This window comes from Papaver somniferum, chromosome 8 (genome assembly GCF_003573695.1).
Source record: "Papaver somniferum cultivar HN1 chromosome 8, ASM357369v1, whole genome shotgun sequence".
In the NCBI taxonomy this organism is placed as follows: Eukaryota; Viridiplantae; Streptophyta; class Magnoliopsida; order Ranunculales; family Papaveraceae; genus Papaver; species Papaver somniferum.
Window position 1 is genome coordinate 122,260,560 of NC_039365.1, and position 19,001 is coordinate 122,279,560.

Consider the following 19,001-nt stretch of genomic DNA (forward strand, 5'->3'; position numbering starts at 1 on the left):
GCATCACTACCTCAACACATCTTCATCTTAGTGTTGAGATGCGCAATCTCCTCATCACTCACTCGTGTTGTCAGGTGTCACTGCCTCAACACATCATAGTGCTGACGGCTCCACCACATCAACACCCATCTTTGTATTCAAGGGTCAACTTCCTTATCACTCATCAGTCGAGGCTCCACTACATTGTTTTAGTGTTCTTGGACTCAACGTACCATAAGGGTGATTTCTACTTACCTCGACGTTTCATTAAACATGTTTTGCTCAAAGGCCAAGACGGCCTCTCTCTACTGGTAACGTCTGTTTACTCTTCTTATGAATTTTTTTCCGTCTGTCACCATCTATTGCTTACCCCACAATAATGTCACCGTTACGTGCTAAGCAGGGGACTTAATGTTGATGGTGGATTTTAGTTCAGGGCTAAAACTATAAAACCAGTATGCATTGTCACCCTGCAAAGGGAAAAGCCGTTTAAGAAGTGATGAGTGCAGAAATCCTCTTCACTTTATTTGAAACAATTCAATAAATACACGAAGTTCACCCAGAATGATGCGTGCAACATCAATCCTAGATATTCTGTGAATTTTGTTGGCATTATTAATTAATGCATGGTTTTCCTAGTATTTTTCGTGTTATGTTCTCATCCGAACTCTCATCATTGACATGACATGACGATTAAGTGTTCACTCTCAGCAGAGAAGCGTGAATCTCCCAAAGTGCCAATATTGAGATACGCATGAAATACCCACACAGGCTACATCACTCTCTGACAAAGAGGGTTTCAAGCCGACACGTTTTTGGTTAGCCCGATCGAGCATGCTTAATTTCCTTAAGGAAAATCTAGACTGTCCATGTCAGTCTCAGAAATGATCGTGGCCACACAAGTTGGCTGCGCAATTTAACAATCCTAGCCAAACCTTGGCAAGAATAAGCAATTATCCTGATAACCACCGGTGGGCCCACTTATGACCTAGTTGGTCGAACATCACCATACATCTCCTAGCGTCGTCGAACGCCAACCCTAAGTAGGGTGGCCGCGCTTCTTTGGAGAAGCTCGAACGAGCTTGAAATGTCCAAAACAGTCACAAAATCATCGCAACCGTCCAACTTCGCATGCTTGCTTGGACGGGTTAGATGATCCCATGAGAAATTGGGGAAACACTGACATGCACACCGGCGACCCCACTTCCTCCTTGCTCGAACGACTTGCCCATGGTGGGACCATTGAGCAGTAAAACGCTCACTCAAATCATGGAAAGCGTGATGTTTCCAAACCCTAAATTGGGTCGCGTAAATACACTAGCGTCTTAAATCGATCACGACCATCCAACTTAACCAGCCTATTTGGATGGCTTGGATCGCATTTAGGACCATTAGGAAGGTGCACATGCGTTCACCGTCAGTCCAACATTGTCCCCACGTGATCGATCTCCCAAAAGAAGGCCAACAGCGTGCCAAACCGTCTAGTCAAATTCGCGTAGGCGTGGCTGTTTCAAAACCCTAATTAGGGTTTGCGGCAACACACATCTGTAGTAAATTGATCGTGACCATCCACCTTCACCAGCCTAAACGGATGGTGTATATATAGACTCAAGAGGTACCAAGGATGTCAATATATCACTGTGGGCCCACCTTTACGTGTGACCGGCCGGCCTATGCAGACTAGGGCCTGGCGCCTCGAAATGCACGCCCCAAAGTTGGCATGCCACACGGCTTTTAAACCCTTTGCGGCAATATATTTCAGTCGCAAATCGATCACGACCACTCATCTTTGCCGGTCAAATTGAGTGGCCTAGATCGAATCTTTGAGGGACCGAGAGGTGTAGACATGCGCGCCAGCGGGCCGTCTCCACGCATGTGTGGTCGGTCCATTCGAGATTAGCACCAATGATTGGATTCGATCAGCCAAATAGGGGATGTTTGCGCACCTCTAAAAAACCCTAAATTCCTTCAACGGCAGCAAACATGTGCCGTAAATCATCTCGTTCGTCCAACTTTGCCAGCTTGGTCGGACGGCTTGGATTAAAATTTAGGCGATCAATGAAGCGCCTTAATGATCAACGTCCGCCACTCTACCACAGGGAATGATCATCGACCAAACGATGGACCGCCCACGCGACCTCCAAACGATCACTTAAAGATGGTTGAACGTGCTGCTATTTTAAGACGCTTAATCCGCGACTTATTCAATCAAGCTTTAAAACAACGATGCTTCGTGTATATCGATTGTTTTGAGATGCTTTCTTAAAAGCGATGCATTACATGCATCGAGCATGCACGATATTTCATGAATATCAATTCCATAAATAACTTAGTTATTTAACCTAATAGCACCGTATGATATTTCTTGCGGCGGGTCCCATGAATTGACCCTCTCATTCGAGACATCAAACATGTCACAAACTGGGGGATACTTACTGGGGTATTAATCTGGCGGTTTACAGCGTGCGGCGTGCAACGCGCCCATTACGAGAACGTGTCAGGAAAGATGGACGGTTAATGATGATGAGGGAAGTGGGAAAAGGCGTGATCGTTTGACAATCACCTACACGACCCCACTACTTCATCACTCAACTTCCTCCACTTCCTACGAGATGAGGATTGCGCTCAAATGACTTGTATAAATAGGTTCTTCGACGTATTTTCAAATAACACAGAAAACCAAGTGTTGCCACAGTATCCAGAAAACACCCAGAACTGATAGCTTACATTATGAAAACCAGTTCAACATTCTGATACAAGTCATAAACAGCCGAAACCTTCATAATCTCAACACCTTATTCGCTTCCCTCCCTAAGATCTACCCCATCTCCTTCACTTTGTGACCGAAGCAATTCTAGAACGCCCATTTCTTGGTTTAGGCCAGAATTGTACAGATTGATCTCTCGATTCTAAAAGTACTCCCGTGCATTGCATTTGTTTAGGGTTTATAGTCGTTTCTCATTCACACACCCCAAATTTACCAAAACCAGCAGAAACAATTTTCACCCATAAACAAAAAGTTAAGCCTATTATGTCATTATGCAAATATTGATGGAAGATAGGATGAGCTTTTGTTTACAAAGATTAAAGTCTATTATATGTCATTGTGCAAATAGTGATGAAGAATAGAATGAATCTTTGTTTATTCTGTAGTATTGATCTTCCCTGATCCATATTTGTTATGTGAATACTGAGCGGCTCCGTAAGCTTTCTTATGTGAGCATTTCCGATTAAATTAATCACGGGTTCTCTTGTGGTCAATTTAATTGAGATTTTTAGATTTTTGGATACAAATTCATATTCTTATGTGATTTGTTAATGTCCAAAGAAATCCTTCTTTTCTTGTGAAAGTAAGGTCGCTCTTGTTGTTCTTTTGGGAATGACATTTTATGGGGGAGAGTTCTTAATTGAACTTGTGCTTAATTTCCAAATATTTGTGGGGAGTGCGGCTGTGGAATATTATAGGGATTATCTTGTATCTTTATAAACTCCTTGACGAATGCATTTAGTTTCGGCTATATGATTGCATCTAAAAAAGTTGATATGTGCTTTTCTTTTGGTCATGAAGTGTCTCTATGGAAATTTCATTAGGATCCCACTAATTTTCGTACCTTTGCCAATTTTATTAACAAAACGGGGGATAATTAATGTGTAGTTCACACTACAAATACATATGGTTTTCGGATCATTATGTAAAGGGGAGTGGTTTTCATGTGAGATGAAGTATTGACTAAGGGGGAGTGATACATATCACCATAGTATTGTTGTAAAAGTTGTGATACAATTGAACTTTGACGCTGTGTAATAATACTATGACACTGTATAACAATGATTGAGAGCTATTGTTTTCTCATTGTTATGGCTACAGATCTTCAACAACGATGATGCTGAATTGAATACCTTTGGAATCATTAGAGTACTTGGAAGTGACGAAGATTTCGAGTAATGTTGAAGAACCAAGGAGATCAAGCATTTGGATGAGAAGCTACAAAGTTTATTTATTTTGTAATCCATGTGTATTGATAGTTTTGTCACTAAATTTAAAAAGGGGGAGATTGTTAGAGCACTGCTTGGTCGAACTCACAAGCGTTGCTATTTCAAGCTTGTTTTTCAAGTTTAGTTGTCAAAACTATAAGTCTTGATTTCTAGTCTACTTATAGCTAAGTCTTGGATTATGACTAAAAGGGTAGTTGAGCATTAGACTTCATGGCGTTCATCGATTGAAGATGAAGAACTACTAAGGGGAGCTTGTGGAACTTCATCTACAAAAGGTATGTGGAGACTTGAACTCGTCTATCACTCAATAGTCTATCTACTCTATCTCCTATTTGAGACAAAAGTCGTATAGCTATATAGACTTCGATTATACACATTTGATATTTCAAGCTGAGTTGAACTCGCTTACATATTTATCGAAATTTGTGCTGGTAAGCTTTCGCTTTAACCAAGTTCATCTTATATTCTTGACGAAAGTCAAAAATTGATCATGTGAAAATCGTCTTGTAACATCTTACATGATTTGTGTGAGACAGTCATTTGATGTAAACTCGGAATGTTTTGTATTGATCATTTGAAAATTGCTCTGAAGCTAATAGTTTGTGTGAGATATTTATTCCCGTCTTCCGAGAATGTTTCAATGATTGAAATGGGAGTTTAGAACGATTATCCATGATTGGATATAAACACAGTATGCGTACTTGCATATGTGTAGTCCAAGACCGCAATCTAGTATGCATACCCGTATGCGAGCAGGTAGGTCAGGTGAATTCTGAGAGCTATAGTATGCATACCCGTATGCGCAATGGCGAAGTCAGTTGAAGTCCGGGAACTTTAGTATGCATACCCACATGCACACTATATTCAGCTAGGTTCAAATATGAACGACAATATGCGTACCCGTTGGCATACTGGCGAACACAGTCCAAGTCCGGCTACTTAGGTATGCGAACCCGTTTGCATACTTGACTAGGTTATGTTCTAAAATCGGTTTGTTCATGAACTGATACATTTATATATTAAGGAGTGCAATCTTTTGCAAATCGTGGCTATAATGTTCATGCATTTATTCGAGTGAATCAAAATCGATTTCGCTTCAATTGTATCTTGTATACTTCTATGAGAAAATAAACAATTAAACAACTCTAGAACTATTTTCATTTGAGTAATTTGAACTAGTTATGGTTAAGATGATTATGGATGATATGAAAGTGTGCATATGGCTAACTTCGGTTAACTGTTGTTGAGCCAACAAAGGTGTACATGTTTAGGTACGGTTTCTCATATCTAAATGAAGTCATTTTTCATTTGTGTGTAACAAGCTAATTTTGATCTAACGGTTGAAAGATATTAGATTGAGTCTAATCAGGTTTTTATCTAACGGTGAATATTGAATATTTTGTTACCAAGGTAGCATTGATTGGAAACCCTGATTTGAAGACTATATAAGGGAGAACTCTAGCAACTGGGAAATATAATACCCACACCTCCAGCGTGATACTAGTTGCGACTAGAGTCGATTCTCCTTTAACCTTAGGTTTTTCCAAAACTCTGTAGGTTAACGACTTGAAGACTTCATTGGGATTGTGAAGCCAGACCCAACTATTTTCTCTGTAGTTGCGTGTTCTGATCTTGCTGTTTTTTATGTGATTGAGTACTATTTTATCTAAGATTGGCTCGAGATTTAATATCCGATAGGCAAGATAAAAAGTAGCTACAAACATCTTCTTCTCATTGTTTGTGATTCCACAATATCTTGTTTCGCTATCATACGATTAAGATTATTGTGAGGTGATTGATATTCTAGGTTGTTCTTTAGGAATATAAGTCCGGTATATCAATTGGTTCGTGTTAACCTTGATTTATCAAAATACGGAACAAAACTCATAGGTATTTCTGTGGGAGACATATTTATCTATTCAATAGACTTTTCTGTGTGAGACAGATTAGTTTATCAAGTCTTCGACTTTGGGTCATAGCAACTCTTAGTTGTGGGTGAGATCAGCTAAGGGAATCAAGTGTGTAGAGTCCTGCTGGGATTCAGAGACGTAAGGAGTGCAACTGTACCTTGATCAATGTGAGATTGGTTAGGGCTCAACTACATTCCAATCCAAAGTTAACTTGGATTATGCTAGTGTCTCTAGCGTCTTAATACAGTATGGTATTCAAATATGGACTAGGTCTCGGGGGTTTTCTGCATTTGCAGTTTCCTCGTTAACAAAACTTTTGGTGTATTTGTTATTTCTTTTCCATATTATATTTATTTATATAATTGAAATATCACAGGTTGTGCGTAAGTTCAATCAATTGTGAATCCAACCTTTCGTTGTTGATTAAATTGATTGACACTTGGATATTGGTTTTTTATATCGTGCAAGTTATTTTTTATATTCAATCGGACTCGCAAATTCCTATTTGTTCGATTGCAGATTGAATTGATAAATTGAGCTCTTTGATATACTTTTCTTAAGATTAAGTCTGACTATCTAGTTGATTCTCTTGAAAGTATATGGAGTTAATCCATACATATTCCTAAGCAAAATATTGTGTGTGGTTGTTGTTAGACCCTCGTTTTTTCAATATCTACATGCAGTCTATCAAACGGTCAAAACTTTTCTTGTTGGTGTTTCTCCACCAGTGAAAGCTCCACCTTCACTTCCTCCACCAGTGGCAACTCCACCTTCACTTCCTCCACCAATGACAACTACACCTTCATTTCCTCTACCTTCACTTCCTCCAACAGTGGTAACTCCACCTTAATTTCCTCTACCAGTGACAACTCCACTTGCATTCCTTGTATTTGTACCTAATGGTTTTGTGTTGCGGAGTCAGGACAATAGAAAGTGTTACTTCGCGTGATCTTTTCTTCCTCCTTTCATATCCTCTGTTCAAAGTTGATTACAAATCAAATTATATAAAACAATATTCAAATCAATACAAACAAGGCCAAAAAAACGAAAGAAAAAAAAATACGGTTAGGAAACTGGGCACAACCAAGCAGTATCACAAAACAACAACAAGGAAAAGTTGACATTCTCAGCCGCAAACATGTTAACGGATGGGACTTTGAGCAATCGACCAAGCTGTAACACATATATCGGCTAGGATATAATATTTACGGCTTGGTTTCTAAAATTAGGGATAGAAAAAACCTTGTCGTAAACACTATCGGTGTATTATATTTCAAACACAGAAGAAGATACAGCTAGGAATAACCTAGCCGTATACAATTTATTGAGGTTAGGATTTCCCAGTTCTCATCGGGGTCAACTACTTTACGGCTCGGAATTCTTAGTGTTCCCAACCGTAAACAGTAGTTACGTCTAGGAACACAAGAACTCCAAGCCATAAATAGTTTCCGAAACTATTTTTCCAGACCTAATTATTTCGAAATCAACTGAATAATCATTTAAATGATTAAATAAAGAGGGGGGCTTTCAATTCATACCTTATTGAAATCATATAAGGAGTCTCGTCGGCTGGTTCATCTCCTTCATCCATTTTTTCTTGATCTTCAGTTTCATCTTCACATGATGAGTTTGATTTCTCTGGTTCAGGAGGTTGCTTCGGATTCGATTCTGGCGTTTTCTTTTTGTTTTCACCATGGTTTCATACAATGAATTTAATGGACGATGAAAAGTTTTTTAGTCGACGATTAATCGCTTCGTAGCGAAGAAAATAAGAAGATGAAAAGAAAAAAAAAAAAGCGGAGGAGGAGGAGAAGAAGAAGAAGAAGAAGAAGAAAAGGTACGACTGAATTTGCTTCGTTTATTTTTGTTTGTTTTGTTTTTAATTACTTTAGATTAGTTAATGGAAGGGAAATAGGGAAATAAATAAAATTTATTAGGAGCATTTTTGAATATTTACTTACAAGTGGTCCCTCGTATCCATATTTTGGTTATAATTATCATATTAAGCCCCAATAAAATAAGCCTAGTGCATCCCCAAAAATATGATTCATTAATAAGGACTTAAACTATCAGATTGATTACGTACTTTTCTCTATCCTCTCTCGCTCTTTCTTCTTCAACAACAACAAACTCATCAAAAACAACCCTTCTCTGCTCAGATCCAGTCCATTTTGGGCTGGATCTGAGCAGGTTTCTTCATTTCTTGTTTTCTACATTAGTTAGTATTTATAGCTTAAATTTTATTATGTTTTCTTCTTATCTACACCGTTATGGTGGTTTTATCTACTCTTTTGAGGTTTATCTTCGCTTTAGTGGCGGTTATGGTTATTGGATTGGGTTGCAAGATCGATAGTGATGCTCTCCAACGACGAAATCTTCATCTTCATCGGTGATTTCTTTGACGACGGAAGCTTCATCACTAGTTTCAAGAGATTTGAGCAAATCACTCCTATTTTGGGAGCATATCTTTCTAAAGAAGAAAAACAAACTAAATGGTTGGATTCTAATTCCGCGAAAAACCATTCTTCCTCCGATTTAACCGGATCTTATTCATACTTGTATTTGTCTTACTCCGGTAATCCTTTTCTTTCTCTTGTCGGATTTCTCGGTATTGTACTTGTACGGTATGTTCTTGTTACTTTGTATTCTCTTATTTTTGATCTTAAACTCATTGTAACCTTGAATTTCCATTAATGAAAAGGTTCCTTATTTATCAGAAAAACAGGAAAAAAAAAGATTGAGTACATACTACTTGTGTTATTCCTATTACAACAACATCTTTTAACTGTAAAAGGTGAGGGAAATACACATGGAGCATGTGCCGACATATAACTGGATGGATATGGGGCACCAGAAAAATCGAGGCAGAGATCGGGAGCCCCAAATGTGACACCACCTTAAATTACTACCACGTTTGCGAACTGTCTAACATCCCTTCAATCACTTTTTGTTACGAATATCGTAACATGACATTTTTAGTACAACTAATGCAATTTTAAATTAATTAAACTCTCGAGTAGTCCAATGCCGTTAATCCTTCCAAGGAGATCTGTTTGAGAGTTTGGTCTTTTAACTATCCTTTGGATTGTTGGGTGATAAAAAAAGAATTGCCACTTGCCGAAGACCCATGAATGAGTTCATAGGTTTCATTTCCAATTGTATGTATCCAGTTGTAGAATTGATGGTTAGGATGATGATGATGATGGTAACAAAGAACTAATGGTTAGAATTTTCCTTTGTTTATTATCTCTTTTCTTCTTCTCTTTTTTCTGTTGTTTTTTCTTCTTCTTTTTTAGCGTTGTAGGTTGTTTGTTTGTTGTTTTAACATCATGAGCTCAAATGCAGACGCTAATCATCCACTTCCCACTTGTATTAACCTTTTACCTTTGTAAAGCAGTCCATATTTGGACCATGATCTTTGATTTTCATGGAAACGGGCTTAGAAAGATATATTTTTCTACTGCTGAGTTTATACCATCGACATGAGTCACATGACTATATTCTCCCACTATCTTATAGTTCTGACATCAAACGATGAGTTCCAAGTTCTACGAGGAATATGCGTACACTCTAGCGATCCCATTGCTTATACTGCTTCACCTCAGTCTGTTTGTTGGTGCTAAACGAGTAAAGACAAAGCTAATTGACAAAGAAATGGGCTCCAATGGTCAATCAAGTGGGTTCTGTTGCTGATTCCGTTGGACTAAAAGAAGCGAAGTATATGGGTTATCTTCTTCTTTTGTCCCACGGTTCATAGTACCTAGAGCTAGGAGGTATGGTCCAATTTATTTAAAAAGCGGTGATTATGTCATGAATGTTTGGCACACGGATGATGGAAATCCGCATTTTCCCCAGTCCTACGCCTCTTTTTCGTTTTGATTCCCTATGCAAAGGTAAGTTCCTGGCTTAGCCAAAGCCAACTAAAATCAAGGATTCTAAGAGGGAATAATGAGTTGGTGATAAGGATTTCGATGGGAGTAATGAGGAAGAGGAAGGACATAATAATGGTGGGAGCCACATCCACTGTCCTAACTCCCCACCACAGTGGGACAACGTGTAATGCATCAATCTGAGCTTTTAGCACCAGATAAAGTAATCAAACTCCATTTCTGAAAAACCTTCTGATATTTCCTGTCTGTGTAGAATTCTCAAATCCCTTTTCCCACTTACAAAATCAGTTTAAAGTTTAAACTGCAAAGTTTCTTAGCCCCTTTTCACACATCCTATAACGGAGTATTGTGGTTTAGATTGTTTTAAAAGCAACACATTCTTTATTTTTTTTGTATCTTTTTAATCATGGCTATGGTTTGTCACTATTCTTATTTGTTCCATTATAAAAAGGGAATACACCCATTTCCCAGTTCCATTCACACAAAAACAACTTCACTTCAATTTCATTGAGTACTAGTAGTACCAGAATTAGTCAAATGGGTCTAATCAAATGCTGCTTCTTCTTAGTAGTCCTATTCTTCCTTGTTCATGAGTTTCCTCAAGCCTATGCTTCAAGCAGTGGCGCTTCCGTAAGCAGTAATGCTCTAGCTAGACATAGAGGCAGAGGAAGAGGAGCACCTAGTACACATGTACCTGTTGGATTGTGCGAGTCTGCAGTCACAATACGTGGTTACAAATGCCAGGAATTCAATGTATGATCCTCAACTCTAAAACCCGAATACTATACTCGCGCATTCACGAATTTAACTAAATGTATTTACAGGTGAGAACTGATGATGGTTACGTTCTTAGCCTTCAAAGAATCTCAGAGGGTCGTGCAGGTCATGGTAATGGTGATGGAAAGATCAAACAACCAGTCTTACTGCAACATGGGCTATTGGTGGTATGCATTTTTCTCTTCTTCTTCTAGACTATAGTTCTATCCATTTCCAACATAGTCATACTGGAAAATTCTAAATTCAATCGGTTCACATTGGAAATGGATCCCTCTCCTGAAAGTTCGGTCAGAATTTTTCTCTGCACAGATTTATAAAGATTCCGTTTCTATGTCTGGCTTAATCCACCCCATACAAGCCCAAAAACCGGGAGTTCATTGTCTGTGATTCTCTATCTGAGAGTGGGGCATTAATAAAGAAAAATCTGATGATGTAGTCCTTTGACTCAAGACAGTGTTTGTCTGTGGTCCTGTCCTGTGGTTTGATTTCCTGACTGAAAATACTCAATGGTGCTCAGTCAAGTCAGGTCAAGGTCAAGTCATTACCAGCTGATGGCAGTCGATTTTTTTTGATAGATGAATTGATGATGTTTCTATCTCTGCAGGATGGAATGTCATGGTTTCTGAATTCAGTGGATCAATCTCTAGGATTCATCTTAGCCGATAGTGGGTTCGACGTTTGGGTCGCTAATACCAGAGGAACGAGATACAGTCGTGCTCATGCTACCCTTGATGCTTCACATCCTGTACTACTCCTCAACAACTCTATTAGAAGAAAAAAACATTTACAGATTTCAATCTTTTCATTTGTTCATTTCAGATTGCAGATATCTTAAAACTGAACATAAATCTGATGATTAATCTTGCCAGGCTTACTGGAATTGGTCATGGGATGAGATAGTGCAATTCGATCTTCCAGCTACATTCGATTTTGTGTACAAACAAACAGGGCAAAAAGTTCACTATGTTGGACATTCTTTGGTGAGTTAGCAAAATATAAACTAAATCTGTTAAATTTCACTGTAACAACTAATCCTTACAGTCTTAATTCGGTTTTATTACCATTAGGGAACATTGGTGGCATTGACATCATTCTCTCAAGGGAGTAGTAGTCGAGTTGTTGACAAGTTGAGATCAGCTGCATTGCTTAGCCCTGTTGCTTATTTGAGCCATATGAGTACTGCCCTCGGTGTGGTTGCTGCTAAAGCCTTTGTCGGAGAGGTAAGCAAAAGTTGATACCATTGAATTGTCGTGTTTTAAGAAATGTCTATTGAATCTTGAAATATATGTGACACTTCTTTATTCTTTCAACAGATTGTTACCACATTTGTTGCCGAATTCAATATTAACGAGTAAGAATCATATTCTGACTTTTCTAATGATAGATTTTCAGATTTTTTAAATAAGTTCGGTAAAAGAAATGTGATGGATTTGGTTTCTAAGTTGAATGTTTTATAAATTGAAAACAGAGAACCAATTGCCAATTTTCTCAAGGCTATATGTGCTACTCCTGGGATGGATTGTTATGACCTTATAACAGCTGTTACAGGTAAACCAAGTACAGTTTCGCCCTAAAAATTAGGGAATACAAAGCATATCATATACTGACTATTACTGATAACTTTCAGGCAAAAATTGCTGTCTCAATTCCTCCACTGTTGATTTATTCTTGAGAAATGAACCTCAATCAACCGCGACGAAGAACATGGTACATTTAGCTCAAAGTAAGTCCCTACATTATACATTTGAAAGCTGTACTTGTTTGTTTTGCATGATTATGTTTATTGAATTCTCCATATAAATATTACGCAGCGGTCAGAGATGGGATGCTAACAAAATATGATTACGGTAATGCAAATGCTAACGTTCAACATTACGGACAACCAAAGCCACCAGTATATGACTTAACCAACATTCCAAAGAACCTTCCTTTGTTCATGAGTTATGGAGGTCAAGATTCACTAGCAGACCCAAGAGACGTTGGATCACTGATGGATAGTCTTAAATTACACGACGGAGATAAACTTCAAGTTCAGTTTGTCAAGGATTTTGCTCATGCTGATTTCATAATGGGTGTTACTGCCAAGGATATCGTGTACAACTCGATGATCGCCTTCTTCAAACGTCAAGTATAAGACAAAAAATCGGATGGAACATAGTTCAATTCATTGCCCTTGCGATAAAATAAAATTTATATGTATCTATATTCCTGCATTCATAAGTTCTGTTTACTAATAAAACCATGAAAATGTAAATTCATGTGCAATGTTCTTCCGCACCAGTAATGAAAATTGATGCCAACTAATACGGATTTTCCTATTTACTATTAAAAGGACTGACAGTACGGAATTGGTGGTTGAAAACAAAATTTCAACTCCTACCACAATTCAAATTTACCCAAATCAACAAAATCTGACCGGTTTTTTCTCTCTCCCATTCCTCCATTTCACACAAGGAGGTGAAATTGGACATGGTGATCAATTGCCTTAACTCTACACCAATGCGACAACAAACAATCTCAGGTTTTAGCTCCAGAGAAACACCATCTGCAAAATCTTCAAGATTTTTTTTTATCTGCCGTAAAATTCCTAAAGAAGCAGTAAATTTTCACCCAAAGTAGTTCAATACATAAACTAGTACCAAAAGAAGAAGAAATGGGTCTCGTCCAATATTGCTTCTTATTCCTGCTAGTCTTTGTAGCTGCTTTTAATGAGCCTCGCGGAGCTTATGGTAAGAGACTTGGTGGTGTCGTTTCTAGAGGCAGAGACATATTAGCTAGTGCTCCAGGGACGGCTCCGGAAACACTGTTGACATCTGGTGGATTGTGCGAGTCTACGATCAAGAAACTTGGTTACAAATGCCAGGAATACACTGTATGATTCTCGACTTGATTCTCGTAACGTGAAACTAATAATGCGAATACCTGCAGTGCATCTTCAATAGTAATACTGCAGGTGGCATGTATTCACAGGTGACAACCAAGGATGGTTATATTCTTACCCTTCATAGAGTCAACTGCGCTAATGGTGATGTGAAGACCAAGCAACCAGCCTTCTTGCAACATGGGTTATTTCTGGTATGCATTTCTCCTCTTATTCTACCTGCTGGGAAAATATATTCCTTTCCATATATTTGATGACGGCTTTATGCAGGATGCAGCGTCATGGTTTCTGGATTTACCGAACCAATCTCTAGGATTCATACTAGCTGATAGTGGTTATGATGTTTGGGTTGCAAATACCAGAGGAACGAGATATAGTCGTGGTCATGAAACCCTTGATGCATCAGCTGCTGTACTACTCCTTCACTTCAGGATGACGTTTATTCTCTTAGTTTGTTTGAAATTGACCAAGAAATTTGATAGTTATATATTGACAGACATACTGGGATTGGTCATGGGATGAACTTGTACAATATGATCTTCCAGCTTTTTTGGGTTTCGTCAACCAACAAACAGGGAAGAAGATTAATTATATTGGACATTCCTTGGTAAGTGGTTAAAACCTAAAAACACTACACCCATAATCAAGCTTCATTGTGATGGTACTTATAATCTTGAATCGGTTTTACTTATTGTCATTAGGGAACATTGATGGCATTGGCATCATTCTCGCTAGGAACTAATAGTACTTGTCAAGTTCTTGACAAGCTGAGAGCAGTGGGACTGCTTAGCCCTGTTGCTTATTTGAACCATATGGGGAGCCAAATTAGCGTTATTGCTTCTAAAATCTTCATTGGAGAGGTATGCTAAAGTCAAAACCATTTAACATCATATCTTAAGAAATTTCATTCCATCTTAAAACATATGCGACTCCTCTTTATTCTTTCAACAGTGGGAAAGCTCTTTCGTTCCTGAAGTCAATCCTATGGAGTCAGAACGATTTTTGCAGCAGTAGTTTTCTTCCTTGGTTTTGAGAATATTAGATTAGCTTTGCAAATGACATTTGATGGTATTTAATCATGTCATGAACAGTGACCGTATAGCCGACTATCTCGCGTCTTTGTGCTCTGTGCCTGGAGTGGATTGCTTTGACATGACTTCGAGTTTTACAGGTGAACCAATTATTTAGTCAAGAACGATTTTAAAATTTGGGAAATACTAACCCTGTTTTGGTGACTACTGATAATTCATAGGCGTAAATTGCTGCCTCAATGCCTCGACTTTCGATATGTTCATTAGAAAGGAACCTCAGTCAACTTCAATGAAGAACTGCCTACATTTAGCTCAAAGTAAGTTCCTACATTATGAAGATTTATCCTTCTTTCTTTCAATTCTAACTATTCGAATAATACTGCAGCGGTTAGGCAAGGGACTCTGACAAAATATGATTATGTAACCGCTAACATTCAGAAATATGGACAGCCAACACCTCCGGAATATATTCTAAGCAACATTCTTAAGGACCTTCCTATATTCATGAGTTACGGAGCTAACGATTTTCTAGCCGACCCAGAGGATGTCCAATAATTAGTGGATGAAATGAAACATGATAAAGATAAACTTGAACTTCAATTGATTAACAATTATGGTCATCTTGATTTCATTTTTGCCACTAATGCTAATGATCTCGTATTCAAGCAAATGATCGCCTTCATTAAGCTCCAACCGTAAGATATCAGAAACCCCTATAAACGTAGTAGTACGATTCATGGTCCTGCTGATACAATTTATTTAACAATGTACATCATGTGTAATACCAATTACCGACTAGGAATAATCCAGTCGGCTAGGAGTCTGATTTTCGGACAGAGGTTAGAAAGTGGAGTCCCCGCTAGGGAATAACTTGCCGCCCCTGGGTTGGTGCTGTAAGCAGTTCCCATATGGGTGTTGTAGGAATATACGTTCATTATTGTTCCATTTCTGGTCATCAATGAAACCAACCAAGTTCTCCTTTTTTTGCTTTTGGGTGTGTACGTTCACAGGTCCTGTATTAACCAGTTGACTGCCAACTATATTAGAGGCCGAGGAGTCAAATGGGACAACTCTCTTTAGTAGATTTAGATGTTCACAACCAGTAACTGAGTAACATGTTAAGAAATACAATATGGGGAAGGTTCGCCTTCCAAATCACTAAAAAAATCAACGGTGACAAAAATGTATTCGGCTGGCTGGATGTGCCACATTCCTTTTTGTCACCACCTTATTCTGTCATTTCTGTGTCCTCTGCCATTATGATTTCAACATCCCTCATGTCTCGTTTCAAAACATTTCCTAGCCGTGCAATTGCCTCTGTTTGCTGCTGCAGAACCTGCTCGAAAATATAAAGAAAAGATCAAAACCTCACTTGCATTGTGCTTTATTTTATGCTTATGTTGTTATGTTTGATTTCTTACCTCTTGCATGTCAGCAAGACTCTCTTCGTGTATCTTGGTTGATCCAGGAAGATAAACAGAACCTCCACCAGTCCCATTTGCTTGAACACGAGATATGGAGAGCAGATTGTGAACCCTCCTTGACAGTTCTGCACCTGATCCTCTCACCTGCATATATTCCAATACTCCTCATGTCAGCTTTTCGGTAAGAAATAGAGGGGGGTAATAATGCATATTACAGATACATTGGAAGAGAGGAAATAGAGACCTGTCTAATGATTGCAGCTATTTTTTCAGCTAATTCAGCTTCACCCTTCATTAATGGCAGGCGACAGCCCTTACCCTCCAAGGCTTCTAGTATTCTCATTAACTGTTCACCGGAGGTCACAGAAGTCAGCAGTAAAACACAATAAATAAACAATCAATAAACCAATGAACCGATCAGAATGAAAGTGTATAAAGGCTCATGTGGAGATAGAGTTCCCTCGACCATCTAGTGTTCGGACTTTGAGAAAACAGATGCTCAAAATGAAAAAAGAAAAGGAAAAAACATATCAATAAAAGTAGGAAGGGTTTTGTTACGAGAGATAACAGCCAATCATTGACATGGGAAATTGTAAACAACAATGAAATACGTGAGAGATAATGTGCATTTGCATTGGAGAATGCAAAATTTTCATGGATTTTTTGAATCTCTCTCTACAAATGCAAAATTTACATGATCTCTCATATATTTTATTATTGTTTACAGTTTCTCATGCCATGCACAAGATAACAAAACCCAAGTTGGAAATGCATTTTCACCTCAACATAAAGCAGCATTGCCTCTTTTTATTCAGTTCAAAATGTAAAGCAGAAGAAAATACTCACCCTCAAAAGCCTTCTTTGAAGACTTTGTTCTTTCTGCTGCATTCTTTGTATAGTTGGAAGAGTATCTGCTTGAAAATGTCTCTGAAGCTGTAATAGAGATAGTACGTAAGTTTATGGAAGATTGTATTTCTTCAAATCATAAGATGGTAACCAGCAATCCTAGCAGTTAGTCATGCTTGAGATGCATAGGAGGAAAGAAAACAACCAAAAGAAATCAGATACGTACCATTTTGACATTGCTTTGGGTCATCCGAAGCCTCTCTGCATCAGAAAGTATAACTTCATCTTGAAGCTGCATTGATGTGGCAACCACTCAGACGGCAATTGCAAGTAACCAACCATACACACACACACACACAAAAAAAAAAAGGCTAGCTGGGTTCTTTTACAGGAATCAAACTTGAAGAAGCCAATGTACCTTCTCTAAAGGAAGTAAATGTGGAAGAGTACAAATGCTACCCTACAACAGTTGTATAACCTCTGGAATAAACGTAGTGTTTGAGTTTTGCTACTATTGGCACTTTGGAGCTTGTCCAATCTTTGATCTGTCATACTGTATCTCCACCAAATTCAAAAGAGCTATGGACCCAGTAAGACATGATTTATGTGTTATAATTGATTTCCTTTTGTTCTTTCGTATAGATAATAATATATATATAGACGCAGGGTAACAAGGTTACATCCACCAATTATCACATATGACTATCACTTTGTTAGTCACAAACAACTTCAGAAACAACCAAGACATCATAACATGGAAGTTACAGTTGAATCATCTACAAATGTCAAGATATTCCCCAATATGAATTATCATATACCGAGTTTGACTCCCATTTGACATTCAGGATTCGTCTAAGATGGCTAGAGAAAATTCAACCAGTTCTTTAAATAGTTACTGCTGATTCTAATTCTAGCAGCTAAGACAAGGTTGATAAATTTAGATAATGGAGTTGATGACTCCCTGATAAATTTCATATGGATCTGATAAAATGTATTATAGCTGAACAACAAGGACAGGTGATACCATCAAAAGAAGAAAAATTACCTTAAGGCGCGCAGACAGATCCTTGAAACTAAGAACAAGCTGTGGCCATAATTTTTCGCGGTCAGCACTCTCCATTCCTTCTAATTTTGCCATAGCCTCTGCCCACATAATCTGGTATTTTCAAAACTATCCCCAAATTTTAACAAACAAAACTAGAACTTCAATCCCACCAAAAACCTAAAACAGGCCGAAGGAAGAAAAGAACTCACATCCGACACACCAGCAGGCTTAATCCTTGCAGCTGGATCCGTCACACTAAACAACAAATGCTACAAAAAACCACACCAGTAACACACATTTCAATAAACCCTAAACTCCGAATTTCAGTAAAAACCATAAACCCTAAAACTTCAAAATCTCTAAACTTGAAGAAATTCAACAAGAAAACAAACCTTAAATGCATATTTAGGGTTTCCTGGTTCTTCTTTATACGCATCAACAATTGCCTAAACCACAAAACAAAATAAACAAAAATTTACAAATATGCTGGTGTAAAGGGTTTTACAAAGATTTAGGGTTAGGATTAGCAGTACCTGGATATCACGATCAGGGAAAGAATAAGGAAGAGGGGCAACAGGAGCCATTTGAGTAATTAATTGAGGTTGAAATTGAAGAGTAGGACCTGTTGATTGATTAAGGAAACCAAAAGGTGATTGTTGATTTGGTGTTTGTTGTGTTTGTGTTTGCGGTGTTTGAAAACCAAAAGATGGTTGATTTTGTGTTTGTGGTGTTTGAAAACCAAAACCAGTATTAGGAGTACTCGTTTGTTGTTGTTGTTGAAGATTGAATGGTGATTGTTGTTGAGTTTGTGGTGTGGAGAAAAGGGAAGAAGAGCCAAAACCACCAGGTGAGAATGATGGTGTTGATGGGGTACCAAACCCCGGTGATGCTCCAAACATCTTATGAAATGAAACCCTAAACAGAGACAGAAACTCGACTCTCAGAATGTAGTAATGGAGCTTTCACTAATCTCTCTCTGTGAAGAAGGGAGAGACGGACTCTTCAACTAGTTTTGTATCGTAGGAATTAAGCATCTAGTCCCGTATTTAGTGGGTTTTTTACTGTATTATCCTGCCTATTAACTTTGTATTACCGAGGTCCAAATTTACAACTGATTCAACCTAAGTTTGATTTTTTTTAATTAATTTTGAATGATATTTGATTGGAGTAGAGCCAAGTTTTAATCTCTACACACATTTTTAATACCCAAGTTGTAAACAGA

At 38.1% G+C, this 19,001-nt stretch overlaps 3 protein-coding genes across 6 annotated transcripts; 2 read left to right on the forward strand and 1 right to left on the reverse strand.

Annotated features, from left to right (window-relative positions):
- Positions 1 to 10,217: 10,217 nt before the first annotated feature.
- On the forward strand, positions 10,218 to 12,855 carry LOC113302850 (triacylglycerol lipase 2-like). The gene is made up of 9 exons (XM_026551803.1): positions 10,218 to 10,528; positions 10,600 to 10,719; positions 11,157 to 11,297; positions 11,422 to 11,532; positions 11,620 to 11,772; positions 11,866 to 11,903; positions 12,021 to 12,100; positions 12,180 to 12,275; positions 12,364 to 12,855. The coding sequence occupies exons 1-9, from the start codon at positions 10,313 to 10,315 to the stop codon at positions 12,684 to 12,686; spliced, it is 1,278 nt and encodes a 425-aa protein (XP_026407588.1). The 5' UTR covers positions 10,218 to 10,312; the 3' UTR covers positions 12,687 to 12,855.
- A 130-nt stretch (positions 12,856 to 12,985) lies between these two features.
- Positions 12,986 to 16,872, forward strand: LOC113302853 (triacylglycerol lipase 2-like). Of its 4 annotated transcripts, none has more exons than XM_026551807.1 (8): positions 12,992 to 13,424; positions 13,523 to 13,627; positions 13,704 to 13,844; positions 13,930 to 14,040; positions 14,135 to 14,293; positions 14,385 to 14,604; positions 14,686 to 14,781; positions 16,616 to 16,872. In XM_026551807.1, the coding sequence occupies exons 1-6, from the start codon at positions 13,206 to 13,208 to the stop codon at positions 14,445 to 14,447; spliced, it is 798 nt and encodes a 265-aa protein (XP_026407592.1). In that variant the 5' UTR covers positions 12,992 to 13,205; the 3' UTR covers positions 14,448 to 14,604; positions 14,686 to 14,781; positions 16,616 to 16,872. The 4 variants fall into 4 exon arrangements, with proteins under 4 accessions (XP_026407593.1, XP_026407592.1, XP_026407591.1 ...); XM_026551806.1 differs by lacking the exon at positions 16,616 to 16,872 and adding an exon at positions 14,850 to 15,483; XM_026551808.1 differs by lacking the exon at positions 16,616 to 16,872 and having other exon boundaries at positions 12,986 to 13,424; positions 14,525 to 14,604; positions 14,686 to 15,483.
- LOC113302851 (nuclear pore complex protein NUP54-like) lies at positions 15,522 to 18,787 on the reverse strand. Its single transcript, XM_026551804.1, has 9 exons — positions 18,313 to 18,787; positions 18,172 to 18,225; positions 17,989 to 18,048; positions 17,780 to 17,890; positions 16,961 to 17,026; positions 16,735 to 16,821; positions 16,133 to 16,234; positions 15,886 to 16,032; positions 15,522 to 15,800 (listed from the first exon to the last, which is right to left on the reverse strand). The coding sequence occupies exons 1-9, from the start codon at positions 18,676 to 18,678 to the stop codon at positions 15,693 to 15,695; spliced, it is 1,101 nt and encodes a 366-aa protein (XP_026407589.1). The 5' UTR covers positions 18,679 to 18,787; the 3' UTR covers positions 15,522 to 15,692.
- Positions 18,788 to 19,001: the final 214 nt, after the last annotated feature.